General features: G+C 37.4%; 1 protein-coding gene across 6 annotated transcripts in view; it reads right to left on the bottom strand.

The window, feature by feature from the left end:
* RAP1GDS1 (Rap1 GTPase-GDP dissociation stimulator 1) overlaps positions 1–16715 on the bottom strand; it is a 90782-nt gene that overhangs the window by 25234 nt on the left and 48833 nt on the right. For 5 of the 6 annotated variants that reach the window (XM_041424543.1, XM_041424544.1, XM_041424545.1 and 2 more), the window contains 2 exons: positions 13266–13391; positions 606–752 (listed from right to left, as the gene is read on the bottom strand). In XM_041424543.1, coding sequence (XP_041280477.1) covers positions 606–752; positions 13266–13391 — 273 coding nt within the window. The remainder of the gene's footprint in view (positions 1–605; positions 753–13265; positions 13392–16715) is intronic. The other variant, XM_041424546.1, reaches the window with a different exon arrangement.

Raw genomic sequence — 16715 nt, 5'->3', positions numbered from 1 at the left:
CATTTAATATACTCTCATGTTTTTGTCCCAGTCCCTAAACATCTCCAATTAATGGGATAATGAACGTAAACTTATAATTTGTAGACACAGAACAGTGTTGAACATACCTATAAATTATTCCCTATTTATCTTAAAACAATGTAACATATGGTTTTATATACATTTCACAAGGAGAAAAAATATTAACTGTTTGGCATATGTATCCTTAAATAATTAACAACACTGACGTCTGCAACAAATTAGTGTTATGATGTTGATGCTATTTGAGAGAGGACTTAGTGTAGCCTTCTAATTAGCATTTGTAAATCTGTGTGATACATTTTTATGTTTTGCTTTTAGGTAAAGAAGTAAATTCCAGACGCTGATCTTAAAACTTCACACAATTTATGTTATATGGAATTGTGTCAGGAATATATCTAGTATTTTTGGGAACATAATTTTACTGAAACAGAAAATTGTATATGTGAATTAGGTCCCTGATCTCTTCAGAATAACTTAATGTTAAGCATCCACAATGTAAACCTACAGATGATTTTAACTTTTTATCTTTTTTTGTTGGGATTTTTCTCCTGGTAGACATAAAGCAAATTTTCGGTGTTGTTTACCATTCTCATTGCTATAGTTCATCAGCATGCCACAAAAGACAGTCAAGAGCTTCTCACTGGCTGGATCTGTTTTACTGCACAGTGACCTTAAATGGTCTACTACAATATGTGCACCACCTGCATGGTCAACTGCGTTCCTGCCCTCATCTGTAAAACAAAGAGTTACATTAAAAAAAAATGAAACCAAACCCCACCGTCGAATCCCGAACGGAACAGTAATCATATAAAATGAAGCTTTAAAACAGAGTAAAGCCATTCCTCCAGTGTTGTCAAATTCATCTAGAGAGATGCCTGAGGGCCAATTTTTAGTGCAACAGAGCTAGGAAAGTGAAAACACCTATAACAAAAAGGATTAACCACCTGGCACTAATACCTTTGTAAAGAAATTCAGTGTTTGAGGCAGAGCTGCTAGAGCTGATAAATAATATTTTGAAGATGCACTGAGTTTTGCGAGAGGGAGGTTCTGAGCACTTGACACAGCTTCGTCCGTACACAGGTAAATTACTCTTACTGTCACTGATCAAGAAATTGAAATACAGAAAATAAATTACTTGGATTACTTAAAAACAAAAAGGGGAATAAAATGGACAAAGCAAAGAGAGGTGCTAGTTCCCAGTGGCAACTGTTCTTGCACTCAGTCTGCCACACAGCATGTTCTCTACACTTCTATAGCTGAAATTTAATACCACTATCAGATACTTTTTTGTATGGCTAAAGAAAAATTTACTCTGCATCTATAAAAGACTGCAGTGTTCTGAAGGGTTGTAAATAACACATCATAATCTTTGTATGGAACTCCTCCTATAGAACAAATCAGATTTGACACAACAGTGTAGGAATAAAGGAAAAATAGGCCTTCTATTACAGTAATCATCAATACTGCTTCCTTCCCCAGCAGTAAGCAATAAGCAATAGACAACAGTCAATAAACTAAGCTCCAGAGCTTCCAAAAGGAGAAATTTCCATGTGAGCTACCACTGGAATCAGCTGGAAAATCTGGATGGAAACAAAACCTTGGAGGGGAAGGAGGAGGGACTATCTAAGTTTTGCAATATAAGAAAAACAAAATGCCCTCTCCTCAATTTCTTCATGGCCCCAAAGCAAATCTTCTCTTTTCCTTGTTATTCCACCACCACCATCCCTCCTCTCTCTCCCCATCATATGTGCAGGTCAAGCTACAAAGTTTTCATCATTTTGCAGCATATTCAGCATGAAACCCAAAGCTGTACACATTTATAACATGATCTTCCACTGTAAAATGTTCCACAGCTCTGCAAAAAGAAGTTTCTAAATCTTCCAATTCTTGTTAATACTATTCATGAACTTTATATACCCCTTATACTATATATAAAAACCAGGATTCTAAGTGTTGCATATAGGGACTTCAGAAAGTTTGCTGAATGGAGCTGAAGGAATGGTAATTCTTGGCAGGTCTTAAATTATTACCAAAGTAGTAAGTATTTTGCAGAATAAATTCACTGCTGTGATTGCTTCCACCTTGGACAGGATCAGGATGTCAAAAAACTGTTTTGCTGCTGGCATGTTGATTTCATTTTGAAAAGGGAGAAATTATAATCTATTAAACAGTTAAATTCAAGGTAGGACTGTGTGTCAAGGTACAACTATTAAAAAAAAGGACAAACAGAAAAGAAATTTCTCAGATCCTTGATGCCATAACAAACATAGCTCTAATGCTGCAACAAAAGGAAGTCCTACATCAAAATACAGTGAAACAATATAGTCAGGTATTTAGACTCAGTGCTTACATGTACCAAATCAGCAGAGAATAAAAAGTAATTTGGGTTGGAATATTCAAGCATTCTGCTTTATTTATCCTCTTCTGGTATTTTCTACTAGAAAATTTATGTAAATACATGATTTTGTATTTAACTCATCTGTATGAAATTGATTCACTGATTCTGGATCAGATGCACTGAATGTGGTCCTCAAATTACTATCATGCAACTTAAATCAACAAACAAAGATAAATTCAGGTAAGAATCACATGTCAAGCTCAACTCTGTGTCTTGATGTTGATGGACTACATGTAAAATATGTAAGCAAAGTACAATAGAAAGGTAGAGTTTGGTGAGTGTTTGGAAACAAGTGTTAAAACACAAAAAAAATAGTTACAAGCCAAGTTTCTTACCTGGACAGAATTTTGCAGAATTCTACTGAAAATTATGGTGTGATAATATTTTACAAAAATTCTAAGTCATATATCCTTTAAATTCAAATATCTCTGGTTTGTTAAAAACTGCTGCACAGTCTCTCACTTCAAATACATGACAAAACTCTTATCCACACAATGTTTTTGTTAAGTAAACAGATCACCAGCTTCTCCTGTACACACAGCAAAAGAAAAGCAGGAAGATTCAGAAACAAATCTCACTCCAAGATAAGTCTGGCCTTATGGTATACTCAAAAAGTTAGGTACAAATGAACCTCAGAAGGTGGCAGGCTGTAAGAGCCAGCCTTTGACAGGACTACATGTGCTGGCAGACTTGTAAAGGAGATGCCATAACTGAGTTTGTTGCTCTCCCTCTCTCCCATGCTGGAGCTCACCCTGCATGGCTGCTTCTCTGCCCCAGGCAGCTGAGTGAAGAACAGACCTGGGTGAGTGTTATAATTAGGACCTCCTGGTGCTGCCTTCTTTGCCCAAGAGGATTAACTCAGCTCATTAGTGCAGGGCCACAAAGAATCCTGTGCCAGGTGTAGGAGGAAGGTGCTGCCTACCCACTGGCAGCACTGCTGTGACACTCTGCTGCATCCCCAAGCAGGAAGTGTAGTCCTGACTCAGAATGCTTCGTGTGCATTTCACCAACTCGCTTCTCACTAGTCCTCTGTCGCTAAGGAACAGATTTTGCACACAAGAATACTCATCAAACTCCAAATCATTTACAGTCAAAACAAGCCCACAGCATGTTGCTGCATCTTGTTCTCAATCCAACTATTACCTTGCAGTTCAGCAGCTCTACGAACTCCCACACTTAATGTGCTTCCAAGCCTCCCAGAAGCTGTGTTGAATTTTTTTTCTGTGACCTTTTTAAATAAACATTTGCTATTCCTAAGAGAACAGTGATTGAACAGTTTAATGACAGCATTCACATTTCTGCTTAAAAATGCTTCTCTGCAGCTCACAAAGGGCAATGCTGCTCTATAGCTTTTTTTAAGTACATGTAATACAATCTAAAGATGCCAGAATGAGAATCTAAGAAACCAGACAGATTTTTTTCCCTGTAAAATGTACAGTAAGATTTATTACAGAATGAGTTATTACTTCACAATTTTCTCTAGCCTAATTCAACACAACTGTCTCTAAGAATTAGTACAGTCCATTTTTCTATCTTGAGTTGCTCAAAGGCGTTTTATGCAAAAAAGGGTTTTAAGTGGATTATCAAATTACTGTAACTGTTGACATTCCCTCTACAAACAGTCTTGTCAAATCTTTCTGTTGCTCAACTATGCCCAAAGTCAACAACCAAACTTTTAAATGTATGGGATTGTTAAATCTTTACAATGTAGCACTTAGAGTGGTTTCAATTTGCTTTTCCCAAGCCATTTGCATCCCTTTCCCTCAAGTTTTTTCCCCTAATCCACCAAGCCCTAAAACAAATCATTAAGTCACAAAATGTTAACAAGAATCTAAGTTAGGAGAAAAGGCTGTGCCATAATAGAAAGATATATCAGAAAATATTTAGGCTTAAAAAATGCACCCATTTCTCAGATAATCAGCTAGTATTAGCTTTATGATCAGCAGTATCAGATTTATACTTTTGGTTCTAGTTTTGTCTTGCAACTGGATACCTGAACTGTCCTTTCTCCCATTCATGTTCTGCACAACTTTATTGGTTTAAATAGTTGCATTAGTATAAATGATGCAAGTCAGAGAGGGAAAGGATCATCTGCATGATCAAGGTCCCTGACTTGCATAAACCAAATTGCCAAGAAAGCAAATGTGGGTGACATGAGAAAAATACAGTATTTCTTTTAAAATTCTTTTTACTTGTGTAATGATCAAATAATTTAAGTGACATACTGCCATTTAACTTTAATTACTTCATCTTTATTTCTTTTGGCTACAATCCTGAATTTTTTGACCAAAAATGCTTAGATTGGACAGTGCTTTACAGATAACTCTTTCTTTCTTTTCTTAATTAAAAAGGTGAACTAATCTACATTAGCCCAAGTTGGGGGGTGGAAGGGACTGTTCTTTCTATGTCTTCTATTACTACTTTCCCCTGTTTTCTAATTAGGTCCTTCCTGCAAGACTTTTGTGGTGAGACACTCGTTTGTTCCTGCTGCTTATTCTTTCACCTGAAACCATAATGGTATGTGATAGCAAGCTGGCTGCTGCAAGGAAATTATGATGTGACAGAATATTACAAACACGTGCAAGGATAAAACTGCAGGAGTAGAACTCCAAAGGAAAAAAAAATCCTGGACACATGTGGAAAAAAAAGAAAGAAAATATTCAAAAAACAATGGCAAACCTGAGCTACTGTAAATGACATTATCTATGTAGACACCAGAAAAAATACTGCCACTTATATAAACTGGGACTTTACCTTTTTTTTCCCTGTCTGAACACTGTCAGATAAAGACTTTCCACGCCATGCTGTCATTCAGTTTTAACACTTGACTCTACTTTTTATCCTCAGTCTGGTTTGTGTATGCTTGTTGGTCACTGCCCCTGTCAGGTCTCTGACTGCATGACTACAGACCATAACCCTCTTACACAACACATAGTAGCATTTCATTAATTTTATTTTTCAAGAAAGAAAGCTTCATGTGATTATACTGCACTACCATTGTTTGCTGCTTTTCCCATGTCTTCTGTGCAATTGTCTTAGAGGGACATTGCACAGCAATACTGTATTTTGAGATTCATGTTTTTATAATTTGAAATATAATTTTTGGGGTTGCTCTCTCTTGTACTGAAACTTCCCTTTCCTTTATTAATTCCTTTAGGAATTATAATGCTGATTACCAGAAGTACAGTTTTGTTTTATTTTGCTTGCTGGTTAAAATCAATCAGCATAATCCTAAAAGTTTTGCTTTATAAAGAAAAAAACAATCTTGAATTAGTTATGCTTGTTTCAGATAACAGAATTGTCCTGTAGTCAGTTCATCTTAAAATGCTGGCAGCTATCCTTAGCCCTAAGAGTAAACATTGAGGGTACTGTTTGATAAGTTATTCTATTAGAATAATTGCTAAAATAATAAATATGTAAACAGTAAACTAGGAGAACATTATATTTTAATACAGTCCATTCAAGGACTGAAAATAGGCAGAATTGATCTTTTTGGATAAAACTGTTGCCAGCAATTTTTTTGGCTGATGATAACTGATGCAGCAGTGTATTGGCCCTCTTATGCAACTAGTTTATACTAACAGACAAATACAATTTTTAAATGTATCCAAACAGAGATCTAGGGATATTTTTGCTAGACTCTTCATAATATGTTCAATATGTGGACCACGGGATATCAATGCTATCAAGCCCTAATCTCTTTCATGATTTCTTTTGTCTACAGAGTAAGGAGCCTGGCAGAATATTTGAAGGGAAAGGTAATTATGCAGGTATTGAAATCTCCCAAATGCTAGGCTGAGGTAGCACTCAAATTCAAGCTGGATTCAAGACCACAATTTACCTTCAATAACATTTGCTTATTAGCCATATTCCTCTTATGTAATATTAATACAAGAAAAATAATGGTGTTTCTGATTCCAGACAAAAGAACAGTGATGAATTTACTGCTCAAGACCTCAATACTTTACTTCCAGTCAAATGCTACTAGTGGATCTGATATTCTAATATAGCAGCAGAAATGTTTTTATCAACAACAAGACATACAACACTACTAGACTCAGTACTGGCAAGTAATTTGTTCTGGATTCCAAGGATACTTCAGTGTGTAATTAAAATGTAGTAATTACTGCTACTGAATTCTGTTTGAAATTAAAGAAGCCAACTTAGAGAAGAGAATGTTCTACGTAGATATACTGAAGTCAGGTAAAGGTCCTCAAAGCTGAATGTGGCTTTGCTTTCCTTTTCATATACAATATGCTTACAGCAGACTCTTCAGTTGATTTTATAACTCTATGAAACTCCTCAGTAATTCCATTGCAGTCAAACAAATTACTCTAGGTTTATGAGAGTGTAAGTCAGAGCTGAAGTCAGCTTAGTATTTCATACAGCACAAAATAAATTGTGGAACACAATTACATAGCAAAACAGCAGGCAGTTTTTCTACACTGGAAAATAGGCATTTATAGAATCTCTTGCTATATTAACAGAATAGACCCACACACCACAATTAATTTAGAATTCCTACTCCCAGGCCTGCAGTGCAATGTTGTCTCTCAGCTTCAAACTCTCCAAGAGGAAGGGTGTGAAGTGAGCATGGTATGGTCACAGTCTGCTGCTGGCTGCTACTGAAAGCAGCCCAATGAGCTGTGAGTCTCCACCAAAGCAGCCAGAGGAGCAGTCCCAGAAAGTGTGAAACCCATGGGAATTTGGAATAGGTTGGGAAAAACCCAAGAAGGAAAAAGAGTCCACCATAAAGCATATTTGTGGATTCTACCAGGGTACTTTTCTTTCCCTGCTAGAAAAAGAAACACAATTATTCCAAGAATTGAAAAATTAATAAGTGGACCTGAGATCTGCAAACAGCTGAGGCAGGTCCTTGGTTTGGGGTCAGTGCTATTTGTCCAAAATCATGAAGCCTAGGAGGACCCTAGCCTGAAAACTCATGGGTTTTGCATCACCTCTCAAATGTCTTTTTTCTGATGATCTAGAAAGATTTCCTCATCATTCTGATACCATTTAGGCCATCTGTAAAATAAGAAGTTAGAATAATATTGTTTAACTGCTTTCTAAGAACATTCATGATTAATTGCTAGTAAGAACTCAATATTACTGAGGAAGTATATGTTGGCATACATACACTCCAGTTTCTAGCTGATGCAATACTTGTGTGCAGAGCCTTGGAGAAAAACCTGCACTATCAAGGACCTCCAAAGTAAAAATGCTATGGTTTTCTAAGACTGTGGCATCTAAAGGTAAAGCACTATTACTGTACAGTCAAAACCTTGAATTTGAATTCTCTGCAAGCAAAACACTCCGTTTTCAAGCAACAATTTAATGACTGATCTTAATTTCTTGGTATTTCTTGGGAAACATCTTAGTGGGTGGCATATGCATTTGGTAGGATCTAGTACAATGATAAGTGAAAAATCGTGCTAAGATGCTGCCTAGCTGCATGAATCAGGGTGACCTTCATAAAAATGATTAGCCAGTAGTGTACCATTATCTACACCAGTTGTGTTCTAGGATTCTGCTGGTTTTCCATATGGTAATGAAAAAGGTTATGCCATTTTTTGAAGAAAACTGAATTTGACTTCTTTCCAGTATGTTTTATTTTAAAGCGTCTGATTTTCTCCTGTAGATCTGAAATTAATCGTATCTCCTGAGAGAACACAACTGTAACATTGAGCTGTTTCTTATTTTTATACTTAGCCCTTCGTAGCAGGTCCCTGCAAGAGATCTGTACATTCTTATAAGATAGGCAGCTGAGGTTACGGAATTTACAGCATGTATAGGACCTTTTTAACAAGAAATGATAAAATGTTCATGTTCTGGAGTTGAGGCTGAGATGAACAGGGATCTGGTTTTATGTGAAAGGCCACATAGCTGAAATTCAGCTAGGAGGCTTGCAATCAATACAAGTAAGACTGCATAGATAACAAAGAAATACATAGCATGGGAAATGAGAAAAGGACCCAATAAATCTCCTGCTGAGAAAGGTAGATAAGCAGCTGTCAGAGGAGATACAGAATGAGCTGGCATTTTTAGCTTCTTTCCAGCTCTATAAGATCCTTACATACCAAGTATTATTGCTAAGAACATGTAGCCAAACTGGCAGTTTCATGAAGAAACAAGGCTGTGGTACAAAAAGAAGTAACTTCTAGGTTACACAAGGTCTCTAAACACTACCATTAATATGTATATTATGGAAGGGCAGAATGGGAAATTTTTCACTTCCACTACAAGATATATGGAGAACTTAATTCCCTGTGCTAGCTTTCAGAATATGTGAATGCTCTAAACAACAAGAAGGAAATATTTTCTAACAGGAAAAGGAAATGTTTTCTAATATTTTCTAAGAGCCTAATCTAATCTCAACTGAAGTCAATCAGAATGCCTCCCTCTAGTTTGTATGGCTTCCAATGCAGGCTCTAAATATCCCAGCCTTTCCCTTCCTCTTAGATTATCGCTTTAATAGCACAAGTATGGCAGCCTCTATCATGTGCACAGTGCTATATAAAAACACAGGAAAGTAGTTTGTCAATCACTTCAGAACTGAAGTATTTAACAAGTTACCTGTGCAAAGATCACTGAGATTAGGATAGCATGTGCATTGCAAACTTCATGATAAAAAATACAGTGAGGCTATTATTTCCTAAGAAAATACTACTAATTTAATATAGCATCATCGTCCACTAAAATTCTTGATAAATATTATTTGATTGGCCTGATCTTTCACCCAGACAAACTGCACTGCTGTGGGGCGTGTCAGAGTAGGAGAGAGACCTGGCTACAGACAGGTTTTTGTCTTTCTCCCCAATTGTTTTGTTGGTCTTGCAAGAAAGTAGGCCTAAGTTGAAAACTGTAGTCTGAGTTTCCCTGTCCCCCATGCACTTGATCATCACATGAGACCAGTCACCAGACTCTTGCCAGCCTACTGTGAAAAAGCCACCAGAGAGAGCCAAAGGGTGTACTAATCGCCAGGGTGTTCATTACATGATCACGAGGTGCAATTTGGATAATGCTTTGCTTTAACTTAATACCCCAATGGCCAGAGCTGATGGTAGCAAATGATTCTTAGGCTTTATCTATAGCAGAATTAGCCATTCTGCACTGACTTAAGACATTGCTTTTTGCAGCAAGAACCATATTAAACATAACCTTTTCCAAAAAATGGAGATGAGAACTTTACGTTGCATGTGGAGCCAAGGTGCAGGGACATCGTAGAAGAGTTTGGGAGGTATTTGTAATATCTGTACCTCTGCAATACCCCTTAAAGAGAAAACTTCCTAAAGAAACAGCACCAGGAAGAATGACAGGAGGGGATGGACAGACAGACACTAGAAAGGTACCTATAGTTTGACTCATGGATAAAGAGTGGTGAAGCAGCTAGGATAGCTGTTATGCTCTGACTGGACAATTCCCAAGAATTGAGCATTGACTATAAGCAAAACCACATAACTGGTGGTTAAAAGGAAACAATGGGCTAGGAGTTTTGCAACTAATAATATAGGTCTGATAAAATTCTGCCCATGAATGAGGCCAAGGACTCTGTTGTCTGGGAATTTGGAAATACAAGCAGCTGCACTTGGTACAGGTTGTAGATACAACGTGGGAGAAAGCAGGAGGAAGGACAGATTATGTCTCCAATTCTTTACTTTGCACTTTCTGCTTTGATGAAAATTTGGGGGCTGAGGTGTGTGTGGCATTTACTAGATAAAGTGTGTAGAAAAATTACAGGCTGTACAGGAACATGCAGTAATGTATCTGTTCTTAAACTGCAGGGCTGCACTGAACAATCTGCATACTGTCAGTTGCTTCTGACAGTCTACAATTCATTACTTCTGACTTAAAATCTTTTTATCTGCCTCAATTGTTTCTTGCATCTTTGCATACAAGAGGAAGGCTGGGAGACCAGAACCTCATCAGTACTAACAAAGCTTCCTCCTGCCCTGCTTTGCAATTATATTTGCCTGTATTCTTGATGTTCAGAGATTCACATAACACAGATTTCTTCAAAACAAATACAAAATACAAATACAAATTCAAAAAATACTTTAAAAAGAATGCTCTCAAGGCTGCTTGGTATAAGTCTGACCTATTTTTTCCCCTTTAACTTTTATGTAATGCATTTAATTCTTTGTACTTTGTTCCATGTTCAAATAGGTAACTATTTGAGTAGTATTTTTGAGGGCTAACACATATGAGCACCCAGACAATAAGAGGCCTACCTCAAACATAACAGACAAGAAAATCTATCAGTAAGTCAACAGGTTTTCATGTCATGTTTTCTGTGGAAATGAATCTATTCAGGGATGTCTTTGGCCAGGTGTAATTCCCCTTTAACTCATGGAAGGTACTAGATTTCTTTCAGCATTGGGACTTAGTCATGAATTACCTTTCCATAGCAGCTGTAGCCAGGAGTAGCCACTCCTGAACTTACAGAGAAATGGTCTTGCCTTCCTGCAGCTATTCAGGGATCTGTGAACACTGAGGAACCATTGCCATTTTCCTTTGGAAAAACAATTCAGGCAATCCTTCTCTTCTTCAAGGCCAGTTTTAAGGGGCTTTCCCTGCAGAAGCAGCTGTTTGTTCCAGCTGTTTCATCCTGCACCACGCCAACTTCTCTCAGAAACTCACTTTGGCACAAGCTGCCACTAAACAAAGTGATGCATGCTTGCTGGGATGAAATACAGGATAAGTGGGCTTTCACTATAAAGAGATATTGCTTTGAGCCATCCAATATGGGCTTTATTGCACAGACTCAGCATAACACTGATTTAGGACTTGGAGACATTCCTCATTGCCATATGTTATAGTTACATAGCCAGTAGAAGTCCAAAAAAAAGCTCATGTAATTGGAAAAATATAGTTCCAAGTTCTTGTACAAATCACAATTACCAGAAGGGTAACAGATGCTTTTGTCTCAATTGGAAAAAAAAAATACTATTGATATGTAACATTTTTAAATAGGACTACTGGCTTCTACATCTTATCTTTGTTATACTTTATATTTCCTTGTTAGAAAAAACCAATAGTAAAAACCTGAAATATATTAAATTTTCTAGTAATAAGCATAGTGAAAGTATTTGTCCTAAAGAAGAATTTAGGATAGAGTGCATAACTATTTAATAATTACACATTAAGTTAACAGAAAATGTCAGATAGGATGGATGTGACAACTAAGCACTGTAAATAGTCTCTTCCACTCCAATCCAAATGCTAACCTTGATTTTTGTCGCATTTTATTACACTTTACTCATTAATTTTATTCACATACACAGGGAAGGTAGTGACTGTCCTCCCACAGGAGCACGACAACACATGGCACACAGAACACATCACTGCCTACTGTAGATTTTATCAGTGCTAGCTTTGCTCCACAGAAGGACAACACAAGGTGAGTAATACAGTTTTCTTTACAGGATAAATTCTGCAATGTAAAAGCCAGCAGCAGTCCACAAAACCTCACACTACAAAACCATTTCTATGTGCCCTTATTGTATTTAATGAAAAAAATGTGGGATGAACAATAATGACATGAACAGTTACAGAGATTTTACTTATATGAAATAAACCAGTGCACCTGAGAGTGACCTTGATCTTATACATAATCCTGAAAGAGAATATAGCAAATAAATTATGTTATAGGAAGCTTAACAGCTTCTTTGTGAAGTTTCCATTGCGAAGCAGCTGTTCAGTTGATTGGTCACCTTAAAGAAAACCCTAAATGAAAGAATTTTACATTAACATCCTCAAGCAGTAGTTGTCTGTAACTGGAAATGCCAATATATGATTAACTTCCGTGAGGTCAAAGGCAAGGTAATTTAAAACAACATAAAATGTATATTTTTGAACTCAGATGAAAAAATGTAGCAAGGAGAAAGGTTACAGTCAGTATTCATTCAGCAGAACTTTTGGTAAATGCAACATAATATGCAGAAAAATTCTCACCATATAAAGTAAGTCACTAACTCTCAGGATAACAAAATGATTTTACAATTTCATCTCACTTCCCATCTGCAGACATCCACAATTCCTTCATGTGCAACATGTTCCTGCTGTCTCTGCTTCTGCACCATATTTATTGTGGACTGACTTTTTAAAAAACATTTGAAGTAAGGGATAATGAGGCTGCATTTTCAAAACACTGCAACCACTAGTTTGGTTTTTGCAGATGACACACCCATGCATGTAATCAGCACATGCAGTCAACAATTGCATTTCAAAACTCAATTGCTTCTCATTGCAAAAATTTATTGTGCCCATAAAAAGCTAAAAAGCCTCACCAACATCCCCCCACACCCCTTGACTACCAAAAATACAAATATATAATCCTGGAGTAACTGATTAGCCACATAAGAATTTTGAGAATCAGCAACATAACTCAGGCATCATTTCAGCCACATATGCAGTTCTGCACAGATTTGAGACTGGTTAGAATATGAGTGTTCCATTCTGACTCTGTTCCATTCTAACACATTCTGTCTGAGAAAAAATTAACTGTTCAGTGCCTCTGCATATGTAGCATCTGTTCCTTAAAAACCTAGTTTATTATGTTTGAAAAAAAAAAAAAAGACAAGCCAAAAAGCCAAACCAAGGATCAGAAAACCTTTCTATTTTATATCCAGTTATATTACAATATTGAAAACGCATTTTAATCTTTCTATCACATAAGCATTACGCAAGTGTGACGCTCAATTTTCTCATCCAATCAGAAGAATCGTGGGATAAATAAAAACCAAGAAAAGAGGAAAACGACCCCGCAGCACACAATATACAGAGCACCAAAACACACCCCTCCCTTCCACAAGAGCAAGTACAAAATACAGCAGATTTCAACACTCACGGCTATCGTAGCATATATTGCCCAGGGCACGTCCTGTTTGAAGCAAAACTTCCTGGTCTTTGCAGTTTAACAGCTGCACCAAGGGAGGGATCAACCCAGCATCCACACAGGGGTTCCGCATGAATTCTGCAAATAAAGCAAAGCCTCTTAATGCCAGGCCAGCTATTCCTGACTTCATCAATTCCAGTTACGCTGGCCTGGCAACTGGGCCTTTTCTGTGCCCTAAACATGTGCACAGACAGTGGAAATTCTCATGCAGGTTTCTAGAGAATAAGCCCAAGTGAGGATTTGGGCTTAATTCTTTCCATTATTTACTAATTTAGAAGGAATTAAGGGCGTTTAATTGACTTCCATGGAAACTAATTTAACATAGATCAGTCTAAGCATATTTTTAGCATCACAAAGAAGTGCTGCAAAGAACAGTGAATTCACAACAAATTCAACACAAACTTGAATTTCTAAATAACACAAAAGATGACTTAAAACTAGTATTCTAGAGCAGCATTTTTTACTCTCTATTGCCTTAATTACAATTCCAGAAAAGCTTTTGTTTTAAGAGAATTAAAAAAAAAAAAAAGAAGAAGCAAACACCAAAAAGCTCAGTAACAGGCTTTTATTTGGAAGGTGAAGAAAAGAACAGAAAAAGAGAATGAGATATACAAGAGTTTATGTGAGCCCAAAGGCCTGTAGCTTTCCACAATCTAACTAATGCCCACCATGGGAGGAAAGATAGAGGACCCATCCACTGGGAAGCTCTCTGCCCTTCTTTCCTGCAATACTACAAAGAACCAAGGAATTATTTGACACTGTGCAAGTCATAGAGAACTATCCTGGTGTCAGAGACATAAAGAGCAGTTCTAGAGAAGGAGATGACAGCTAGGCAGGCACTGTGCTGCACATTTTAAGAAGGTGGTTCATAGAAGGAACCACCTGATAACACCAGTGTTATTTCTCAGTTTACTACAGAGCAGCCTTTAGAGATGTAGTATTGTAAGGCAAATGGTCAATATGTTTTTGATTAGTTCTGAACTGCAAATTATCACAGAATCAGAGTGGGTAAGATTGGAAGGGACTGCAATGGCTCATCTGGTCCAACTTTCCTGCTTAAGCAGGGTCATCCTAGAGCACAGGGCATAGGATTGCATCCACATGGTTCTTGGATATCTGCAGTGAAAGGGACTCCACAACCTCTCTGGGCAATCTGTTGCAGTGCTTGGTCACCCATACAATAAAGGAGTTCTTCCGCATACATTGGTAAGGTCCCCTCTCTGTCATCCCTTCTCAAGACTGAACAGACCCAGCTCCCTCAGCCTCTCCTTGTAACAGATGCTCCAGTTCCCTCTCATCCTTGTGGCCTCTGCTGGACCTGCTCCAGGAACTCCATGTCTCTCTCGTACAGAAGAGCCCAAAACTGGACACTAAGCAGGATGCAGCCTCACCAGGGCTGAGTAGAGGGGCAAGTTATATCTCTTCCTGATCCTAAATAATATTGGATCTTTCACAGACAGTTTACCTTTGTGTTACTTAATCATTTATGAGACAGAATGAACCTAAAAACAGATGAGAAAATTTTTCTGATTCTGGATCAACAGAATTCCTCATGCCAATAACTCAAACATTTCATACAATGCTTGAAGTACAAATAGATCTTCTCAAATACTCAGTTTGTTGGATCTATTACAACATTCTTTGATGCTTTGGTAGCTACAAAATCTAATCTCTTTTGTATTTAATCCTGCAGTGTTATTTTAGCTAAAGAATTGTCAGAGGTAAGCAATTATCATGTGATGATATAACTCTGATACATCAACACACAGATTAAGAAGAATCAGCAATATCTCTACACTTGCAAGGTCCAAGAAAAGATAGATGTGAACACAATTAATCCACCTTCCCAAGATACTGCAAAATTTTAGAACTGTGACTAGATGCTATAGTGTGGTAGATGGTGATAATATCCATTGTAATGAACATAACAATATCAGATACATCTGGTCTTTAAAACTGGTCTTGCCATGTCCTTGTAACATTCAGTATATTTCTTTATCACCCACTTTCACCTTCATTGCAGTGTTTATTTATTAGATGTATTTAGTTTCTTCCTCTGTCTTCTCTGTCCCCTCAGCCTCTTCCTCTCAATTGCCTGTAAAAACTCTTCCCTGTTCCTCAGCTATCCCCACACAATTTTCTTTTACACCAACTTACCATAGTCTTTTCATCATCAAAGTCAGGCGGATTTTTTTCTCCTAATCTGTATCAGGAAATGAAACGTGTTCTCTCCTAAAAGACTGAGAGGTCTCAGTCTGTTCTGCTCTTTGTTAAGGTTCTTCCTCACGTGGTGAAAAGGAGTAAGAAACCTTTCCTCCACCCTCCCTCCATTTGGAGTGAGCGGAAGCTTTTTCAGCAACAAAATAATTGGTCAATCACTGAGCAAACTTGTATTTATCAAGGTCATGTAAGAGCAAGAAGTAAAATAAATGGTGCCATATGTATCAAAATAATCTGTGAAACAAGAACAAAGATGTGGTAACTGCAACTACTTTTGCAACAGATACTATACAGAACTAATAGAAGGATGAGAAAGTAGTTGAGAACAGAGTCTTTGAAAGGTTTCCACTAAACTGGGAGAGAAATGAAGCAGATCCTTTGAAGAAAACAGCAAAGAATCTCTTAACAAGTTAGGAGAACAACCACTGAGGGCAGAGTAATATAAACCAAAAGGACAAGATTTTGAAAGTGAAATGCAATTGTGTTGTAGTATTACAGACTGTGAAGATGATGTTCTCTCATTCCTGCACCTGGCAAAGAAGACAAAACTAAAAACCTTGGAAAAGGGTTTAAAAGGTCCACAGTGGAGAGAGAAACTCCATGTAACAAGTCCATCTTAGCCTTCATGATGCTCACAGTCGAAAGGCAAATGGCTGTAGTTGGAGAGACATGAATGACTAAAGGGAGTTTTGTATGTTTGGGTGTTTAAAATAGGAGAAATAAATATGAGCTCAAGCTGGGAGGAGAAAGAGTCATGTGAGCAGAAGAGGTGAAATAGCAAGAGCATGAAGAGGTGAAAAGATGAAAAACAACAAAGGTGCCCAGGCAAGTAGAGAGATTTGATGTGATTAGATGCATGTGCCTATGATCAGATGAGGGGAATGTAAGAGGAAAACAAGTGGGAAGGAAAAGATGCTCTTGTATCAGTAAGACCCAAAATCACAGTCTCTGCTCCCAGTTCTGGCAGTACCGCATGGCATGACCACTCAGGGAATGGGTTTAATGCCTACTACCCATTGAATGTTGATAACACAAATTTCTCAAAGTGCCCTGAAGTTTGTTGAAAATGGGTATAATATAAGCATTAAACTCTTGTATTTTTATGCAATAAAGCAAAGAAAGCAACAGAATTCAAATGAGGTATTCTCTCCTATCCTGCTTAAGAAACTATTTCAACAGAGT

Source organism: Onychostruthus taczanowskii, unplaced genomic scaffold, assembly GCF_017590055.1.
Source record: "Onychostruthus taczanowskii isolate IOZ18803 unplaced genomic scaffold, ASM1759005v1 scaffold82, whole genome shotgun sequence".
Taxonomy (NCBI): Eukaryota; Metazoa; Chordata; class Aves; order Passeriformes; family Passeridae; genus Onychostruthus; species Onychostruthus taczanowskii.
The sequence above is the reverse complement of the archived record's forward strand: the minus strand, read 5'-3'. Positions and strand labels throughout refer to the sequence as shown.